Below are 21,597 nucleotides of genomic sequence, written 5' to 3' on the forward strand. Positions count from 1 at the left end.
GTATTTCATGCAAATGTATCTTGGTTACTATTGTTTCTTATTATTTCTTTTATTATTATAGATTGTTCAGCAAGTTGTGTCCTAGTTCTGTAATTTTTAAATAACAGTATAAATATGAGCTGATTTATACAGCTGAAATATATTTAGCTCCACAATTGATATAACTTGTATATACTTAGCTTCTGGAGAAAGAGAAATGCCAAAATATTAAATTATAAAGCAATCCTTAGTAATTTTACCCAGATTATTACCTAGTAAGAATGCATATGCACATGAATGAGCATTTTAATAAAAATGTTTTAAATTCAGTCTCAGTTACCTCATGACAAAAAAACACTTTAAAGTAATAACTACTTTTGTATTCAGAGAAACAGAACACTTAATTTGAAATATTTTACTGGAGATACAGAGAAAGCTAAATGTGAAGATGGCAAGCTCTCCCAAAGCTGAAGTAGTTCTGAATCTTTAAAATCAAGCTTGATAAAATGTACTCAATAAACTTCAGTAATTAGTTAAATAAAAACAAGTATTCACAAACAAGTCCTTATGTACAGGTCTGATTTTGATTATCTATTGTGAAAACAAACATCATACGTTTTCTGGTGAGTTTTTTGAAGAACGAGTGAGAATTCTGTTTCACTTTTTTTAATTTTAACATCAGGTACAGGATGTTGCCTCATTGACAAATTTATCTCACCATGTTAAGTTTCTACCTGAGAATTTGAGTTCAGCACATGGCAAGAAAACCCTGCTTAATCCAATTCCATTTGGTCAATGGTCGAACCCAGGAACTGCTGGGTTTATCCAGGCTAACATTTGCAACATAAGTATTGTCCACTCTAAGTCAACCTAGTTTAATCCTTCAATCTCCATATATTACAAAGGAAGCATAAAACCAGGTTTAAACCAGGTTTATACCAAGTTTTAGGTAGAGATGTGTCCTTGCATTTTTTACTTTTTCACTCAGCTTACCAGAAAGTTTGGAAAGCCGAGACTTTCCAAAAATTAACAGAAAGATATCATTAACGTTCTCCTTCTGGCTAGGTTTACACAGTGCCTTTAAAACCTTTGGCCTATAAGAAATATATATATATATGGAGGAATGAAGAGGGAAGAAATCACATGATAAGAAAAAAAAAAAAAAAAAAAGTATTTTTCTTTAAAAATGTTTGATTGTCTATAAACAATAGATATAAACTATATAAACAATAAATCATTACCTTTTCCACTCATCCATTTTAAAATATACAGCATGGATCATTTGGTACTAGATTTAGTTACACCTTCTGAATTCAGATTATACAACAGAGAAACATTGGAGATACATGTTAAAGAATTAACCTTTTTTTTTAAAAAAAAAAAAAAGAAAAAAGATGTTCAGCCTACTGTGAATTAGAAAATTCATTAAGTCACCTGAACAACTGCTCCTGAAATCATACTAAGCTCTCCCCGAACTGTTCTTTCATCAGTGTTATAGAATCTAAGAATTAGTAACTGATGATCAAGGACTTTCTCGTACTGAAATATCAACAGATATCTTCAACATTCTTACAGTAACTGACTTTTAAATCCAGATAACTATTTTATTGAAGACCAAATTTTAAAAGAGTTTAGGAATGTAAACACAAATATAATAAAATAGACTTCTACCAAACGTGAATGAATGCATTTCCAAAAATATAAAAATAAAATTCTATAAGACTTATGAATTAACCTTCTGACATGTTAATGACAAAATATTATCACCTATGGATGAGCATTTTTATTCAAAGGCTACAACACAGTTATATTTCAAACTATCCAAGTAGTCACAATACTAGCAGCATTCTCCTTTAGCCCAAACAAAAAGACCTAGAAGAAGAAATACTTTAGAAATATATAGCCTAAGAATGTTTAATTGTTTGAAAATTAGATAAACATGGCTTCCAAATATGATCCTATATGAAATCCTATTCTATTTCAATAGCACTTTGGAAACATTATTCAGTAATAAGTTTCAAGGAAGTCTAAATCCAGGCTGATACAAACCACTTTAAAAAGAGGAGTCTTAAGCACCACATCTGTGGGTCAGCACCACATCTATGGGTCAACTCTAATTTTTTATTCCACACACAAAAAAAAAAAGCCTTGTGGTTTTAATTGAGATTTACCTTTTAATGAAATTAAGTATACACTTTTTGAACTTCTGCTTAGTGTTTTACACATTATTACAATACTGTCTAGTTTATCCAGAGCTGGCTGAGCTCCAGTAATTGAAATAGTGATCATTACATGTTTGTTCTGTTTTCTTTGCATTACTGAAAGCTTTGGCTGTTTAAACTGAAGGCACTATATAAACCTAAGACTGTTATTACTGAAGAATAAAGGAGCAAAAAAAAGTACAAAATTATAAGTATTAATATGATAGTGATCTTTGATTCTCCATATTCCAGTTCAGACGTGACTGCACAATTACACTATGTTATCATATTGTTTAATCTAATCTTCCAACATACATTACAGCCCAACATTATAAAAAGCTTATTCAGGAAACATTAATTTGCCTTGCAGATTGAGGAGTATGGAAATAAGGTGCTTTCTAGTTTCTCTTTTGAATTATTGACAGAACTTCTAGTAATTGCTCCTCAGGAAGAGACTGGAGTGAGTGAAGGTTAAAACTAAGAAGAAAAAAAAAAAAAAAAAAAAAGGTAAATAAATTAAGTTAGGGACAAAAATCTACAATTATTTTGCAACAATTAGAAAATATTTGTTTAATTTTTTCTAAAGCAAGTGAATTTTCCCTTATATAAAATAAATAAATAAAATTACCTAATATTTGAGTTTAGAAAACACTGGCAAATCTCTTTTTCCCTGGTTTCTTATCTCCAGGGACAGATACCATTCCCTTCGACGACCACATTCAAATGTAAGGTATTACTTGAACTCTGCATCACTTCAAAAGCCAGGTAGCAGTCAGAATGAAGTGAGTTATACGTCTCACCACCTAATCTATCAGACAATTGTATGAAAATCCTTTTACAAAGCAGTTGGAGTTCCAAACACCGGTTGAAAGGATCTGGGGATATTCCAGACAGCCCACACGGATGAAAGCTTTCTTAACCTACATTAAATCTTGATAATGCAATAATGAGTCTTTTAAAGGGATAACTCTAATTCCCCTATCTAGTGCAAAAAAGACTGTATACAGTTAATCTGCTTTGCCCTTTCAATTAAACTCATCCAGGACGTTCTATGTAGTCAGCACCCTGAATGAGTCATTAAAATTCTCGTTCTGTAAGAGTTGTGTGCAGTGCACTGTTGTTTCTAAATTCCATTAAATCCAAATGGTCTTTATCGCTCCATGACCACTGTGACTTCAATCAGCCAATTTAATTACCTTACCAAATTGTCAGCAGAAGCAGCAAAGAAAAACAGGAAGGGCTGTGACGTTATCAAATTGAAATCTTCCTCTGCGCCGTTTAATCTAGAGCAGTCAATAACAATGCTTCTCACCTCCTTGCTGCCTTCCCGAGGCTCTTAACCTTATTCCTCTTTCAAAGATTTCTGTTGCTGTTTGTAAGACTGATTTTGAACTCCTCTCTGTGTGAATGTTAACGCGTATTTAAAGCTTCTTGTCCTTGGCAGTAAAATTTTCATTGGCTCTATATATTGGAATTACCAACACACAACACACAGACCTCTAAGGGCTACTACAAGTGTTTGCTTTGAAGATTTTGATCACACTCTCGATCTGATCAAAGCCAACTCTGTACGTTCTGCCATTTAAACATACGCAGAAAGCTTACGCCCTTCCAGTAAAAAAGTGCCAGTGTAAAATGCAGAAGAAAGATGGTGCACATCGAGGTTCTAGTAAAACTCCAGCTCAATCAGTGGGCATTTCTCATCTGAGCTCTGGTTTCAAAGCCTTTTGCACAGAGCTAGTTCTCCCTGCTCTTCCATGTCTCTGCTGTGTCTAACAGCCATCTGATAAGAACGGTCACTTAAATCACAGAAACGTATGGGTGGGCCCCCACTGACAACTGCACAGGCAGCTAACGCGATGGTGCAGCCTCCTGGCTGGTTTTGCCGAGCCCCATTGTAAAAACATTCCTGTATAGATAAACCTCAATCCTTCTGAGCAAAGGGGGCTCATTTAAGCAGTACGGCAGACAAAACCTGTGCCGCACTTTCACGAGAGAATTCTCCAGTGCAGAATAATTCCCTTCTCTGAGATCCCACAGTGGAGGCGAGTTGTTCAATTTTTTCTATTCAAACCCACAGATTACGCTATTGACTGTACATAGCTCTATTTTGCAACTATTCTTACTACTTTGCTTCACGAAGGACAGCGGGAAAACGCTATTTTTTGTAATGGTTTGATGTGTTAGTTTTGTTTTCCCTTTTTCTCTCGGGAAAAAAAAAAAAAAAAAAAAAAAAAAAAAAAGTCAGTAGTAGGAAATTATTCCTGGAAGAGTACAAAACCAGCTTTCCTTGAAAAGTATTCCACCTCTTTCATCTTAGCTTTCTTTTGCTTTTAAACTCTGCCCCTCAAACCTCCCCTCCCCCCTCTTCTTTTTCAAGATGTTCCATCCCACCTACGCCCCTTTCCTATCCGCCTGAAGTCAGCTTTCACCGCAGACACCTGCAACACCAAACTAGCAGAGAGGTTAGACTATGGACCTTTAATTTTCTTTACATCCTCCTTATCGGGTCTGTGAGCTCCCTAGAGAGGATCCTTGATCTTTCACACATTTTCACCTGAGTAACTCGAGAGGGAATTAGGGCCAAACCTCTTTCCCGTCCCGCTCACCAACCTTTGCCGTAGGAAAGACGAGCAGGGTTCTGCTCCGCATTGCTCTCAGTAGCAGAAACAAGGCCCGGAAGGGGCAATTTAAATAAAGAAGAGCGTTTTAGAGTACTGTGGAGTTCAAAGAGCACCGCGTAGGAACAGGGAAGAAAAGAAGGGTTTTAAGCAGCCCGGCCTCTTACTGCCTCGGGCGAGAAGAAATGGGTTTGGGTGAACTCAGGTGGAGAGTTACTGCTAGTTAACAGCTCTTAATGGCTCGCTCATTCAGCCGTACGAGTGCCGGCGTGCCCCGAGGGGGGGAAAGGCAGGAGCGAGGGGGCTTGCGGGACCCGGCGACAATGGGGCTCGGGAACGACTCGGCCCGGCCCGGCCTGGTCCGGCTCCATTACTTGGTGTTTCTTGGGAGCTGTTGTCCTGGGTCTGTTCCTCCACAGCGCAGAGGCACGGAATCAGAGAACTGTGAAAAGTGGTCCCCGATAATGGAGAGGATCTGCCGACGGTCACAGATCTGGGCTTTTGTAACGGTGCCAACTAATAAAGAAAAGGCTTCCATCGCACCTAGCAAAGGAGAGACTAATATCAGGCAGTTGCTATTCTCTTTTGCCAGGCTGGGACCTGGCCTGATACTCACAGCACTGGCTCGTGTTTAAGTTTAACTGAGCAATTGCTTTAGCTCCCGCTAGAAACCTTCAGCTATGGTGGGCACAAGCCTTCTGCTTTTCCAGGGCTTGCCTGTGGGAAGCCATTCAGGAGCGGCAGAGGGAAGCTGTTCGCACACCACATGAAGCAGAGTGTCACTTCGGTGAGGCTGGTGCGATGCCTGCACACCTGGCTGCCCCATTCCGGCAGCAGCAGACACGGGGCTGGGTGCGAACGGAGACATTGCACGACCTCTCCCTGTGCCTGCTTCATGAAGCACGGGCAGATGCAACCCGCGCCATCCCAGGCGGCTCCAGCTCCCTGCGTGGTTGCTGAAAGATACTTTGAGAGAGAGAGAGAGAAAGGAGATGCTGGCTAGTCCCAACAATTACAGAAGCCGTGGGAAGGACAATGTGAATCCATGGTGGTTAATTTGCACAGGAGGAATGAGTGGGATGGGGCTCTGGCAGGCTCCAAGATCTCCCCTGTTGCCATAGCACTGCTGGCTGAGGAAGAAGAGCGGGGGCTGGCAGGCTGCCTTCTGCAGGGAACTCCTCAGCTCTCACTGCTTGGGGAGTAAACCACGGCCAGAGACGGGCATCCCAGCCCTTGGTCTCAAGGACACTCGGGGGAGATAGGAACGGAGGGATATTCTCCTCTCAAGAAATAAACAAAGGTCCTCCCTTCTTCCCGCCATGCCCTGCACAGAGCTGCCAGCCCTGGGGAAGGAGTTGGACGTCTTTCATAGTCGCAGAATCACTGTACACCTGGACCAGGCTCAGTTCAGACTCTTTACAGAGGCAATGAGCAACAGGCTCAGCTGAGCAAGGGGGAAGTCTTCCTCCAGCTCTCCTAAGATTTTTCATATTAAGATAAGCTAAACAACTACTCCCTGCTTCAAAGCCTTACAGTTGGGTTGGTGACAATTTAAAGACCAGAAAAATCATTCTGTGCTTTAGAAGCAGACTCAGTCTTCGCTGCTACAAACAATGGAGTGAGTGTATCCTGTTACCTGACTGTAAGACCCAAAGGCAGTGTGGAAGTTAACCTAGAAAAATGAATGCATGTGGGACCATGGTTACTCTGGGTGGCAGAGTCCCACTGTACTACCTCCAGTTTCAGGATTATTTATTGTTCAAGTCTCTCCCAAACACTGCTCGGCAGGGTAGGTAGTCTGGATTACCAATTCAGAGAGAATGTCAAGCTAAAGGAGGAAAGCTCACCTCTTGGTGGTAATATGGCCAGGAAGATGCTTGTTTACACACACAGCTACGCTTGAAAATAATTCAAAGGTCCAACCCTTGGCACCAGTCACAAATCCCAGTTTGCCCAAACTGGACTGTGCTACATTACACAGCTCCAGCGCTAATTTCATAGCCATGATTATGGAGCAGACTGAATGCAAAATCAACCTGGCAATGATATACGGACTCACTTAGCCATGTCCAAAGAAACAAGCATTCCTCAAGACGGTTGCTAAGAGCAACGTGCCTTAAGCACCACCTTTAGACCAGATGGAAGCAGAAAATAAGTGCTACTAGGAATTCAGCACACGAGATCAGTAACAGGCTGGTGACTTTTTAATCATTACTAACCTTCCCCTCGAAATAACAGTGAGCGCATAGGGGAATTTAAACAAAATTAGAAACACACCGAGACACTGCTCCCGGGAGAAGACGAGAGTTTTCAGTGCCCCACGGAAAGAGATGCAGAGGCTGCTGCAGCTCCCAGTGGTCGGTGTGAGGGTGAGAGGCACCGAGGCTGCCGCCTGCCCGGGGGTGCCACTTTCGGGTTGTCCCTTCCTCTACTCCCTCCACGGTTCGCCCACTCCGCCGGGACTGCAGCCCTCCCGGCCCGCACACCTCGGCTCGGAAGTGAAGTTCACTTTCCCTTCCGTCCTGTCCCTGCCTACTGCAAAACTTTGACAGAGCAGGCATGGTGGCCGGAACGTTTCCCTCGTTTGTTTTCTTATGCATTTATACACAAATGTGCACACGATCAGTGCTGCTGAGCTTAGTTTCATGGTCAAGACGGGACAGTCTTTAAATTCTCTGCTTTTTTGAAAATCTCATTTTGATCTATGATTTTTGTTCTCTCTTTCTGTTGAAGGGGGAGGTGTTGGAACTCACGCAACTTTTCTCACATAGAACAGCCTTGTTTTTACAGCGTAACGCAATGATTCTTTCACAAGCGTGGAAAAAGGAACAAACCATCTCTAACCCTAAACGCCAGAGAAGAGGCAAGCGAGCGGGAAGCCAGCCCCGAGCTGTCGGATGACAGCGTCGCGCCCGTGCGACATCCGCTCAGATGGAGCAGAGGCGGGCGGCCGAAACTTAACAACTACTTGACAGGTTTTAACTGATGAAGCACTGTGCTTTCCACTACTATGGAAACAAAATAAGGTACATTATGAGGGAGCCACGCAAGCTCCGCAGCCTCTTAGGCATAAGCGTTTGCCAGTCATTTTTCTCTCCATTGTTATAATTATCATCATCGTGCCGTTACTACGGCTACAAAGAGCTGCAGCTTTAGAAAAAAACACACAGCAATTCATGCCTCCGGATGCAAAATACACAGAGACTTCGGTGCCCGACTCCGATAGCACGTCCCAGCTGTCCCCCAGCACCCCTTTAGGAGTCAATCCTACGTAAATCGCATTCGGGCTGAAACGCACAATGAAAAAGTGTCGAGAAATCTTACCAAATCTTAATACATGTGTGGTTCCTTGAGAATATCCAATCCACAGTAAGCAAAGAAGGAGTCTAATGGTGCATCTGAAGACTGGATTAGTTAGAATAGAGGAAATAATCTTCATGATGTTTCTATGCACACACGCGCAGCCTTACTTCCCCCTTCTAAGCCGTCAGGTTTCTCGGTAAGGTGAGAATGAGAATAAGTAAACTGATGGCCCTCAAACACGATCACGGCATGGTCACAGAGAGAGGAGAGAGTCTACGCTTCCCAAACCCATTAGCAATCCCTGCATGTTCTTCATTCACTGCGCCAAGGAGCAACCTTCAACTGCAAGGAATGGTGGGACATCCATGTTAGTCGGGAGAGAATCCTTGAGAAATCCAAACACACACAACGTCCAGCCGAGTAAACCTGGGAGGCAAGAAAGGAGGAAAATCAATAGGTAATCCAGCTCGAGAAATCGCTGAGGTATCACCACATAGCGAAAGTCAATGAGCACCAGCCGTTTCACTGGCGAAGCTTTTGCCGTGCTCCCATTCTACTGCACTGCTACACAGCTTCTGACGCGAAGCCAAGATTAAGTGAGAGAAATTGAGATAGCTCCTCTCTTCTTAAGGCTGCCTGCCAGACAGCCTTCCTGATTTCTATTATGCAACAGATCTGATCGCTTAGCGTTGTCGGAGGAAAAAAACAGCTCGGTTTTATTTACAGCTTTCTAATTGTTATTAGTCTTTCAGTTGTTCTGAACAATAGCTATAAGTGTCTGTGCCGGGGGCGGGGGTGGAGGAAAGGGCTATGGGAGAGAAGAGAATCTGTTTTATAAAAATCAATTCATGCATTTTAATAGCTGACTGGCTGGCTCGAAATCACTTAGCTTTAGAGCTGTGAAAGAGAATGCTGACGATAAAATCATGCATGTTGTCAAAGTAACGTTAAGGCTAAAAAAAGATCATGATATTTACATTTACTGACTGCTACTCGCATTAATGCATGAAAAAGGGAAGATGTGATAGTTTGCCTATTGTACGTCCTTAGGAACTTTCCCCGGATCCCGTGGTTACATAGTACCAGCCTGCTTTTGCAAAGTAAATAGGAACCGGCAGTGCTAGAACTGCCTTGTTGAATGCATAGACTTGTGTTTCAGCTTTGCTCTAAACAGTAACTTGAGGATTTACAGATTTATATTTTGCATTCTATTTTGTCAATCTCTTTTTTTTTTTAAGGGACAGCATTCCTTTCACAGGTATTGCTGTTCCTCCTTGTACTGAAAGGTGCGCATAGTTTGTCAGTTTGCAGTTCTCAATGGGAACAATAGCACTGCCTAGTTTGATAGTGGTGTACTGAGTTTGTATCTGCAACTGCAGCCACGGACTTTTGTCTTATGGCCAGATGTTACAAAGAACTCACTCTCTAGAATAGTTGAGACTTTTTTTCTGAAATACAATTAGTTGTGTGCATGTAATCATGAAAATAGGTTAAACTAGGACTGTCATATGTCATACTTCACAGTCTAAATGCTATTTGCTGAGTATACTTAAGCATTATTAAAAATATTAAAATACAATTCCTAGATTCCTCACAAGGAAAACGAACTCATTTTATTCTATATTCTGCCTGTAGATATCTTTTGCCTCCTTTATCTTCCTCCCTGACTTTTATTACAAGAGAAAATATCACTGAGAGACTTCCCCCACACATACATACAGATGAATACAGAATAAATATGACTCTACAGAATTAAGTGCTGGTGATGCCAAGCAAATTAGAATAGTCTGAGAAATCTATCAGAAGGAGAACACGGTAAAGGTGAATTCCAGTTTGTTTTTAAATGATACCTCTGTATCATGGACATGTAAATAAGTAACAGCAACATTTAAATTATTACTTGTAATGTTGGTGTTTTGTATCCCTGAAAGTGTTTGCAATTCACAGTAACTTTCTTATCATTATGGCTTTTGGTTTCCTCAGCATGCTTTTACTTAAAACACTGTAAAATGCTGATGAAAATAAATGTATGTTCTGTGAAGGGATTATTAAACATCATTGATTTTTTTTTTTTCTTTAAGATGGAGGCATAACTGCAGTGTCAGAAATAAGTATCATGAATGGCTAGTTCTGCAGTCTAGCAGGGAATTCAATCAGACGGTTTGACTACTGGAGCACTTTAAAAAGAACACCTAGTGTTAAAAGCAAGGATATCTAGCGACTCCTTCAGTTCACACTTAGAATATCTCCGAGAAAAAAAAATGCACACAGAAATGCTCTTTCTTGTATTTGCTACATCCCATTTTTTCCCTTTTCAACTTTTTCATCTTTTATCTTAGTTGAAGAAGAAATAAAACTCACATTGTTGAACACTGTGAGAATTTCTTTCCTTTGTCATCTTTCCTGTAATGTTACTGAAATAGAAGACATTAGGCATCTTTTTAATTCCGACTGCCTGTACGTAGCTTCCTGACAAAGTGATTTTTTTTTTTTTCAATTTAGCTTAGTTTTGGTAAGCGTTTATGAAAGCATAAGATTCCTTAACAGCTTTAATACAACTGACAAGACAAGCCCGGGACAAAGTGACCCCTTTAATGAATCTTATTTAAAAAAAAAAAAAAAAAAGCTGTAATCAAGCCCAACAGAAGTCCTAAATCACCGAGGCGTTTATAGAATAACCAGAATCATAAAACACCTTATGATTCATTGCTTTGGTTATTAAATGCTCAGCAGCCTCATCACACCCTCGGCCGCACGCGTGGGACTGAGGGGGTTTCCTTGCTGACCTCCCTCCGCTGACAGGAGCAGCCCCAGCACCACGGACAGCGCCCGGCGCGGCCGGCTCGTCGACTTTCAGCACCGCGGAGAGCGCTCCCGGCCCGCGCCCCTCCGCGTCGCCTACGCGGCGAGACCTACCGGTGTCCGAGAGCCTTTTTTCCCTCCAATCCTTTCACGACACGGAAAGGAAATTAAAATATGTTATCGGTTTCTTTAGAGACACATCTTATACACTCGATTATGTTAGCTGGCTCGCTATTTTATGACATTTTATGGGTTCAGGAGTATTGCTCTTCTTATCTGCCATCACACGTTGCCTAATGTTCGGCATCAACACCCTCTCCCTTCTCTCAAATCTCAACTCCCACTTTGAAGGGAGATCGTGGTTAATCCATACTGCCTTCTCAAGAAAATCACTTCCTTATTAAAAAGTAAATCTGGCAAGATATAAGATGTTTAGAACTTAAGGAATATTTGGGGTCTGAAGACAATTTACAGTCTATGCAGTTAAATGAACCATCAGAATACACCACTCTAGACTCCTTTTCTGTAAATTGGACTTTAGCTTCATTTCATCTTCATAGAGGGAAGAGGAAGAAACAGTAACCTTTACAAAGATCCTTTTGTCCACCCTCCAGAATAATTTCAACATGGACATAGGAAAGTGCTCTTAAGCACTTTCATATTTCCTTCCTTATAAGAATACAATTCAGCGGTTGGAGATCCCTAATAAAATATTCAGCTGGAGAAGCTGGTCTTGTCTCTTGGGGGCTTGTCACCACTGTTATGCAGTGCTTCTCAGATTAAAGTCTTTATGAAACTGTCCTCTTTGCTTCAGTGATCAGCAAATGGGAAATCCACAATTCCTTGGTTATACGTTTTAATTTGTATTACATTTTCGACATCTATAGTAGACATGGTAGTAATACATTTTTAATACACAAGGACAATGTCCAAGTGAAGGTGGTATGAAAAATAGTATTTCAGCTACAGGAGGGGAAGGAGAATAGATCATTTAAGGCCTTTACATCTTCTCTGAGTGATAAAAGCCTACTAAATTCTTCAGTATGTGTCAGGTATAAATGGTGATCTTATGTGCCCAATGCTTCATTCGGAAAGGAGAGATGTGATTTTGATTACCTTATTACATCAGGCACTTTTTTCCTTCAGATCATATTTTCATGTGCTGTTATCATAATAAAAGTTAATCCACTTCCAGCTAGCTGCCACCTACTGGGATGTATAGTTTTACCATATCACTTTTAAAAGGACATCGTTTTCATTTTCAGGTCAGAGCTATGTCTCTAAGAACAGACAATTTTTTTTTTTTTTTTTAAATCACTTAATCTACTGTTTTGTCTTTTCCCAACAACCACGGATATAAATTTAGGATGTATAAAACATATGATTCCCAGAGCTTTGTTTTTCAGACATTTTTCAGGAAATCTTTGTAAGTGCTTCAGATTCACATACTGCCACAGACCCCCTGCTGTTGCAGTCTGGTGTGTGGAGAGCCATAGTTTACTGCAAGACCTGACCAACCCCTCTAGATCTCCAGGCACGAGTGTTGCAGCTTTGCTGACAGTGCAGTAATGCAGTCCTCCCTTTTTAAATGTTTGCTGAGTTATTCCAATGATTGTTGATAGTATCATTGAAAAACACATCGCAGCCTACTTGCATTTCACTCCCACCAGTTATAAAAACCATAGGTCCCCTCTGTGCGTTATTATTAGCTCAGTCCAAATTTACAACCAAGTTTCTGCTGCACTGATAATTAATGACATTTTAAGATGGTAATTAATTTTCAGCTAGCGGAAAGACGTTCATTCTAATTAACAAACTGAGTATGCAATAGATTAACTTGTTCAGGCACTTTTGGGTATCACAGCAATGCACTTTCCTAGCAGGTTTTAAGCAGCGAGAACAAACATTTATGACATTATCTACAGATCAGCCTTTCACCCCCTCAGTTTGCTTTGTGGCTGTGGAAGCTGTGAAAGATTTCGGGAGGAGAGGAAGGATGTATAACGTTTTCCACGCTCTACTCCACTAAAAGTTTCTAAGGGAAACGTGAAGAGAGGTGTCATTATGAAGTATTCATTCTTTTTCAGCGCGCACAGGGCTCTCTCAGTCGTGCCACTGCTGTAGACAGGAATGTCTCTGGCTTCATACAGAGAGTGCCAGCGCCCTGGCTGGGTTAGCGATGGATGCTCGCCCAGAGAATGCTGAATTTGTTCGGAAACCAACGCCAGGACTGCCGACAGCCAAAAGGTGGGATGGTTGCACCGGCAAATGGGGCAGGAGGAGACCTCACGGAAGGAGAGCCAACAAACAGTCTGTGGGTTGTCCACCCACAACTCGAGTGAAGTTAGAGCTCGTTTCTCACCTCTCCTTCTCCAGTCGGGGGGGACACCCCTGGGTTCGGCCACCTTCAGCCCGGCCGTTCAGGGCTGCTGAGGGAGTCGGATAGGGAACACAGGGTGGGCTACGCTGCCCTGGACGCTGGCCCCACTTTCCACAGCAAGATGAGGAGGAAGGAGAGGAAGAAGAATGGAAGGCTACAGAGCCCAGCGGCAGGAGCCGGCCAGCCTCGCGGTGCCCGTGTCTGCCAGCTCAGCGCCCGCTTTGCCCAGAGACACCAGGCTGGGGACAGCGCAGTGGGCAGCTCTCCCGGCAGCGCAGAGACCCACCCGCCGCCACCACCACCCCACCGCTGCCCCTCACTCGCATGCAGCCCCTCCGGGAAGCCGGAGACCCCGGGACGTCGTCCTACCTTGAGCTGCGGGCGGGAAAGCGGGGAGGGAGAGGAAGGCGGAGGCGGGGGGAGGAAGGGCGGTGGCAGGACGCCGGGGGATGCCCGGGCTGCGGTGCAGCCGGCGGCCGGGCACCACTGACGGCGGCAGCGAGCGGCGGCCGAGGGAGGGAGGGAGGGAAGGAGGGAGGGGAAGGGGAGGGAAAGGAGGGAAGGAGCGAGCGAGGGAAGGAGGGAGGGAGGGAGGAAAAGAGGGAAGGAGACCCGCCTCCCTTTGGGAGCGATGCACAGCTCCCTTTAAAGGAGCAGAAACCCGCTTCCTCCGCCGCCGCCGCTCCGGTCTCCGCAGCGCCGAGCACTGCCGGGCCAGCAGCAGCAGCAGCGGGCAGGGCTTCACGAGCGGGCGGGCGGACGGCTGAGCAGAACCGTTCCCAGCTCCCGTTCCACCGCTCCAAGGGCCGAGGTCGGCGGACAGCGCGTTTTCAGAGCACGGGAAATCCGAGTTCCCGAGCGGGGTCCCCAGTTCCATTCTGCATGTATGGAGGCGATGTGAGGGATCGGACCCTACCGCCCTCAAAACGGCACCCAGCAACCCCTTCCCTGTCCCCGTGGCCGTAGGGGTGACAGAAATGTTTGAGTGACCTCGGCCGCTTCTCCACATCATCCTCACAGTGAATCCCTCCTGCACCCCCTCAGCCTCCTTCCGCCTTGAACTAGGAGGACTCCTTGGACAGAGCTCCAGCAATTTTCCCAATCTTGTCTAGAACGGAAGGAGCTGGGACTGCAAGGCTGTGGGGTCGAGAGGGAGGGCAGGCAGCAGCCAGCCAGAGCCGGCGGCGTCGGAAAGGCAGAGAGCGGGCCTCCACTCCCGATTTACTTCTTAGTAACAGCGCCGAGAGATGGGGTGTGGGGAAGGGGGGGACGACTCCGATAACGAGCCGTAGTGCAAAATGCAGCCTCCACAGCCCCCTGCAGGATTGCCAGTGCTCTCCTCTCGCCCCCTGCCCCGCTCGCCCCCGCAGCTCCACAGGCATCTGCCCGATTTCCCCTTTTCTCCTCCCTATTTTATTTGCTGGCGCAGACATGCCTTGGAATCCACCTATGCCTATCCCCGCCCCTCTGCCTTCCTGAGGTTCGATCTGCCGTTCCTTCGCCTCTCCTTCATGGCCAATGTCCGTCCCCGCACCCGCACCCCCAGAGGATGCTCAGGCGTTGCCCTGCTTTATCTGCCCGAGCATCGAGCACGGAACCGCGGTTATAGGGGGCGGAGGGGCTCGAAAAGCGCTCAAGAGATGGGGGTTGGTGACTGAGAAGCTCCTGTAATTAAGTAAACAGCAGAGTTGTTGTGCGGAGTAAATAAATAGTCAATGATCCCATTGTCGAGGCGAGCGCAGGCGGCACAGACCGCGCCGGGCTCGCCGCGATCGGGCCGCTGTGACTTGCAGCTTAATGGCCCCACAGCACAGCCCTTAATTACTAACAGCGCGCTGCCGCGACCGACAAAAAAATTCATTAGTCACTTCATTTGCCTGAGGCCGTAATAGAGATAACTCCGGTCAAAAACAAACGCGGCGACAAAGCGAAGAGCTCGATGCCACCCTGGAAGCGAAGGTGGCCGGCAATGAGCGGGTTGCTGCCTGTGGGGTCGGCGGGCAACCCAAAGGAGAGAACCCGCAAACGTGAGCCGGAGAGAACCTGCAGGAGGGAAAGGCATCGCGGGGATGGCCACAGAAGCCGCTACAGGATCTCCACGACTTGCGGAGGGTGAGAAACGTGTGAGATCTGATGAGCAAGTGAGTTGTACAAGCAGAGGGGGTCGTTCCCTCTTGTCACGGAGCACTTTTGCTCTGTTACTATCCCGAATTTTCAGACCAGGCAGACACATGAATATGGGACTCAAAAGTGTCTTTCTGAGATGAGAGAAAGGAAGGCAGGAGAAGAGAAGGGATGAGGCATTTCAGGTCTAATACTGCAGGTAGGTTGGGTAACACCTTCATGTAATCATTTAACCTAACTACATTCATGCAGTATCTTTTCACTTGTTGCCTGGATAATAATTCTGTCCTGACATGAGACTGTCAATAATAAACAGCCTACAGCAGTTAACACAGAATCTGGATCTCCCTCAGATAGAAGATTCCCAATGTCACCAGTGCTGTTATCAACATTTATCACTGCAGATATATGAGGACTTTATCTATGCATAATTATTACTCAAATTAAAGAAGTTGGAGCAGTGTTGCATTGGATACCGATGAGTGTGGCTCTTCTCAGCAAACCTGGCCTATATACCGGCTCAGGGGCCAATAACAGCACAACCAGACTCAATGTGGCATGCTGGAAAATGGCAATTTTATTGCGTGCTACACTTCTACTCATAGTGTCTCTACTTCGTTACCGCCTCTCTTGGGTGTCACCTACTCTTATCTACTGCTGAAGTGCCAGGGGAGGTTCTGTCCTGTAACATTCCGAAGTTTCCCGAACGCTTACAGAGCAGGAAGACATGAATGAGTGTAAGATCACTCTACAAACCAGTGACATAAAAGGAAGACAATTCAGGATTCTATTTTCTCAGGCCTTGACTACTGCAAAACCCCCAAATTCCAATACAGACGAAGTTTCTTGTGATGATTCTTCCTAGTTACACTGTGGAAGCTTTGAAAATTATTAGTACTGATGACCAGAATGAAGCATATAGGAACACACAAGTCTAATTTGTCAAATTACAAAATGAGATGTACAACAGAATGTGACACATCAAGTCCTGGGCCTCCAAAAGAAAAAACAAAAACAAACAAATAATTCACAAACTAAACCCCATAAGCTTATTCAGTTGATTCTGTTCTTTCAGGTTAATTATTTTAACAACATGTAAAGCTGTCAAAAGTGCAGATATATATTTGCTATCTCTTCACCAGTTACTTACAACTTTTTGTAAATATCAATAGAATTTCAAACTTTGAAAAAAAAAAAAAAAGTGAATTGTAGAGATCTTCATGAGAATATTTTCTAGTTTTGTTTTATTTTGTTTTCTCCTCAGAACTATTTCTAAAGACATAGAATTAAATAATCTGGGCGTAGCACAGTTCCATCCTAATAGGTACATTTACACCATTTAGTCTTTGAGGTGATGTAAACTTGTAGCCTAATTTCCTTAGCTTAAAAACAAACAACAGAAAAAAGGATGATAAATTTTTTACTATATAAATGTATCATTAGGACTCCAAGCATTCAGTATATATATTTTTGTTTCTCACTTCAGTTTGAGTCAGATATGCCAGTGTAAATACTGACAGAATTTAAGATCTATCAAAAGGATTTCAAAAGAATTCTATGAAAATGGCAGATCTACAAAGAACCACAAATTACCAACATCATCTCTTAGGTATTCTTATATAAGCTTTTCTGTTCAAATTAAGACCCCAATCTGAATATTGATACTTGATCAGGATGAGTAATTCACAACTTGTGTTCTGACAAGGAAAACAATGAAGGGAATCATAGAGTATTAGAATGGCTTGTGTTGGAAGGGACCTCAAAGCTCATCAAGCTCCAACCCCTCTGTCACAGGCAGGGCTGCCAAACTTCACATTTAATACTAGACCAGGCTGCCCAGGGCTCCATCCAACCTGGCCTCGAACACCTTCAGGGACGGGGCATCCACAGCCTCTCTGGGCCAAATCAACACTCATAGGCAATTGCAATATATTCATTTTGTTCTTCTTGTCAGGTTTTTTTTTTTTTTAAACCTGTTTATGGTTTTGAAAAACATTGGTTTGTCTTTCAGAAGATCTGTGTCGTACTGCTATGTGATAGGGAGTTCTGGTACAGTTCATGATCAAATAAAAAATATGTTATCATATTAGTTAAGTCAAGGAAAATCCTCCCAGATTTCAGCTATCCTCACAATTCTTTGTGGCTTTTAATGATGTTCTTGTTATACTCATATTCCTAGTCAGGCTGGTTGCATACATCAAATATCATACTTCTTGAAGTCAAAACGGGATTTAATAAATGAAGAAAAAACATTTTTCTAGAGGTGATAAATCCCCGTTCTGATATTAGCCACTTGAGGGAGACAACGAGCCACAGGTTACATTGGTTAATTGAGAGCCTTGCACTTATTGTGTGTTACTATTAATTTTATAGGGCCAGTGGGTTTTCTTCGCTCTCCACTGTCAAACAAGATGACTTCCTGACTTCCACTAATAGTTCTTAGGAATATCCAGCCTGTCCAGATGATATCCTAGATTCTAGAATTAATATCTCACACTTGAACAACTTAGTCAAGCTCTAATTCAACTTACATGTTGACACCTTGTTGTTTTGGAGGTGCAGTGAAGTGTACTACATAAATAAGAAGCTTAAAAACACTACTGAGAAACATGAATAAAAGCATTCCTTGAGCTTGAATACTTTTCAACAGATAAGTATGACATGGGTATTTTAATTTACTTCGGTGCCAGCCACAATGCAGTCTACAGTATTCCTCAAGACTGCAGATTATATAAGAAACATTAAAATATTTAAGTAACATTATGTGGGTATGCAAATACCACTTCCATCTTTAAAAAGGTTCAGAAGGATGATTTGGAGGGCTACAGGCTGTTCAGCCTTACCTCCATTGATAGGAAAGTGATAGAGCACAGAAACAGTTTCCAGGACAATAAAATCATTGGAGATAATCAACACAGATTCAGAAAAGTTCACATTAGACCAAAGAAATTAGATGCATCGAAGAAAAATGTTAATAGCGGATCAAGAACACCCTGTGGCAATATACAAAATTTAAAAAAAGTAAAGATGGAATCTAGACTTTAACAATAATTATAATGGATATAAATGTAAACCATTCAGGAAAAAGAAAAAAAAAAGAAGAAAAATAAGTTAGGTCTTGTAAGCACAATGATGAAATAGCTGCAAAAAAAAAAAAAAAAAAAAAAAAATCTGTTTTATGCCCTAAACAAGAACTGGATACTCCAATACTGGATGCTTTATAATACAGCCCTAAACAGAACTCCAGTCAATAAGAAAACTAAAGCTTCCATTTAATCAGTGATGAGCAGAATTATCTCTAGTATGAGTCAATGCCAAAATAGGCAAGTTTGAATTATATGAAAGAGTACACTCTGACAATGTGAAAAAACTTTACCATTGAAAGAAGTCTCAAACTTCAGTAATAATAAGAGAATGAAATGGGTCTTTGATCATTATGCTTTTTCAAGTCTCTCTCAGAATCTACCATACGAAAAAATTAACATGAATCATGCATCTATGAGCTGCAACAGTTTTTGTATGGTTTTATAGTTATATTACCAGTATATATGACCCAAATTCTCCTGGCACAGGGACTTTGTGTTCATTATCACATTTATAATATTAGCAGAGACCTTTTTTCAAGTATTTGAATGATCTATTCATACTGAACTTTTATAACTAGTTTTCCAGGGGAAAGATTATAACAGAAGAAATTATGTTAAATATTGTTCCAAATGCCTAATCTTGAAGAAATAATATAAATAGGATTGCTAGTTGATATATTTAACATACATCTGAGAGTAGGCCCCAATTCTAGAAAATGCAGCCATTTAAACCAAGTCATCGTTTACACTGTCTGATGAATTATAATTCATCTTATTACTTTTCCTGGGACTTAGAAATCAACAGAATCCATTGTCATTATTCAGATACACTATGCCATGTATCACACGTTAGTTGTGATAGCTACGCAGTAGTTTAGTCTTTAGTGCTAGCTACTCACTAGGACAAATGTTAAAGGTGCTTCAATGTCTTCCAATTTTCAGAATAAAAGAATTACACTTTACTACTGTGTAGAGAATTGCCAGAAGACCTGTGCAGTGTTTAAATCTCTTTGAGGTTTTGCAAACTGAATTTCACCCAAAGCAAACATACGCTTCTAATCTACCTTGAAATTATTTTAGTTAAACTATGCAAAGTGTATTTAGTTCATTTCAGGGGGGCAAGGAAATTGCTCCACAATTCAGACTGAAGCAGTTTATCAGACAGACAAAGCCATTTCTAGTATATGAAAATATTCCTTAGAGCTTATTCCTCTACAATATGCATTTTACGTATATATAATGTCACGTTATGTGACTTTCTATTTTAAAACATAATAATGACCTACTTTAGCAATAATAACCATAAATAGAATAATGGAGCCACAAGTAGTATGTAAATTCAACATCTTAATGAAATTATTCAAACTTTTATTCATCCAATGTTTTTTTCCATTTTACTAAGCATTTATAAGAATCTTTAATTCCTTAATTTATTTGATACCTTATTCATTTACTGGAAAAAAGAAACAAAAGTTTCAACTCAGTCTGAATTTTTAGTGGAAAAAAATCTTAGCAATTGGGAGAACAGTTTAAACACAGTAGTTACCTGGATTCAAATATTTACTTAAATACCTTTTCAAATTAGTATCTGAAAAACGATGGTCACACTTCGGTGAAGACTGCCTGCTTAACGTCCCAGTTTTGTACAGCCCCAGAAATTATCCTGATATTTTAATTTCTGTATATCATTAAAATCCAGTGTCCAGGCAAACCTTCTAAAAGCAAAAAGGACAAAAGAGGGCTTATTTTTCATTATCTGAGATTGCCGGAATTTTAAAGTTGTTAAGGGAAAAAAAGGATGTTGGACATACTATTCTGAGAGAAAGAGCAGGACAAGGAAGATACGATGAATCCAGTGCTGTAAAGAGCATAACCAGAACCTAAAACTGAAACAGAAACTAAAAATCAGGAAGGATAAGAGAAATCAAAGTGTTTGAGTTGACAGGCCCCTCACTGTGAGGAAAGGAGGGACTGAAGGAAAGGAAATCTGAAAGGAAATAAAATATTTTAAAAGTACTGAAATTGTTTGAAAGCTAAGAGAAGGCACTATGTTGAAACAACTGCCAGAAGAAGCGAAGTCTTGCTGAAGATGAAAAGAGCCACACAGGCTATTCTTGGACAACTTAGGAGAGTTTTATTCTGCTTAACACTATGTACCATGCAAAGCATCTTTATGAAAGTTTTTAACTCAGTCTGCAATCATTCTAATAATCCAATTGGTCTATTTTTTTTGCATCTAAAAATAGCGAACAAGGAGGCCTTGAGATCACCAGATGATCAGATTGCCATTCTTATCAAAGCCAATATCCAGTCCAAAGAGAAACTGAGAAATATTCTAATATCCTAGATTTACTTAAACCAAAAAGATAACGAAACCACTTGAGTGTCCCTCCTCCCTCCCTCCCCCCCCATTTCAGCATGGTTTGTTTGTTTTTTTTCTCCTAGCAGATAAGGGGCATAAGTTTGTTTTGATACAAAAGAGAAGTGATTCATCTTTTCCAAACATAGGATAAATTTTAGGTAGTCCTTCAGGAAGAATACATAAATTAAATTAAAATTCTCATCTCAACAGGATAAATTTAATGTGGAGACCAAGAAAGAGGAGACAAGCACACTGAATCAAGATTTAATTTGAAGTCAAATGCTTTGCTGTTTTTGTTTCTTTCCGTCTTGACACACGTCCAAGAAGGTAGAATTAGAAGTAATGATACTTCTGTCTTTCATGTTTTATTAACAAGTCTCTTAAAACTGGAAAACACACAAACAAAAAACAAACAGGAATACCTCTATGAATTACTGAAGAAGAAATTGACATAGAACAGAAACAAAATCAAGTGAAAACTAGCTCTTACTATCAGTAATTTCTTCTACATGTGTCTGCAACTTAAGTAGGTGGAACACATATGAACCAATGTGATAACTCCTACTCTTTCACTTGTAATGAGAGATGGGAACATTTCACCAAATTATAAGAACATTTTCATGTAACTCTCTTTATTTTACAGCAGGTAGCACTGTGAGTCAGATGATTAAATAAAATTTGGAACTTTGAGCAGCAAGTTTTCCCCAGGTCTCTCAGATGAAATAATTCTGTATAGATT

The 21,597-nt window shown here is 41.6% G+C and overlaps 1 protein-coding gene across 1 annotated transcript in view; it reads right to left on the minus strand.

Annotated features, from left to right (window-relative positions):
• The window catches only part of GRIK2 (glutamate ionotropic receptor kainate type subunit 2), a 366,322-nt gene extending 357,797 nt beyond the window's left edge, over nt 1-8,525 (minus strand). The window contains exon 1 of the mRNA XM_085217584.1: nt 8,126-8,525. Coding sequence (XP_085073710.1) covers nt 8,126-8,240 — 115 coding nt within the window. The 5' untranslated portion in view covers nt 8,241-8,525. The remainder of the gene's footprint in view (nt 1-8,125) is intronic.
• Between the last annotated feature and the right edge of the window lie 13,072 nt (nt 8,526-21,597).

The sequence above is a fragment of the Meleagris gallopavo genome, chromosome 2, assembly GCF_905368555.1.
Source record: "Meleagris gallopavo chromosome 2, MGAL_WU_HG_1.1, whole genome shotgun sequence".
Taxonomy (NCBI): Eukaryota; Metazoa; Chordata; class Aves; order Galliformes; family Phasianidae; genus Meleagris; species Meleagris gallopavo.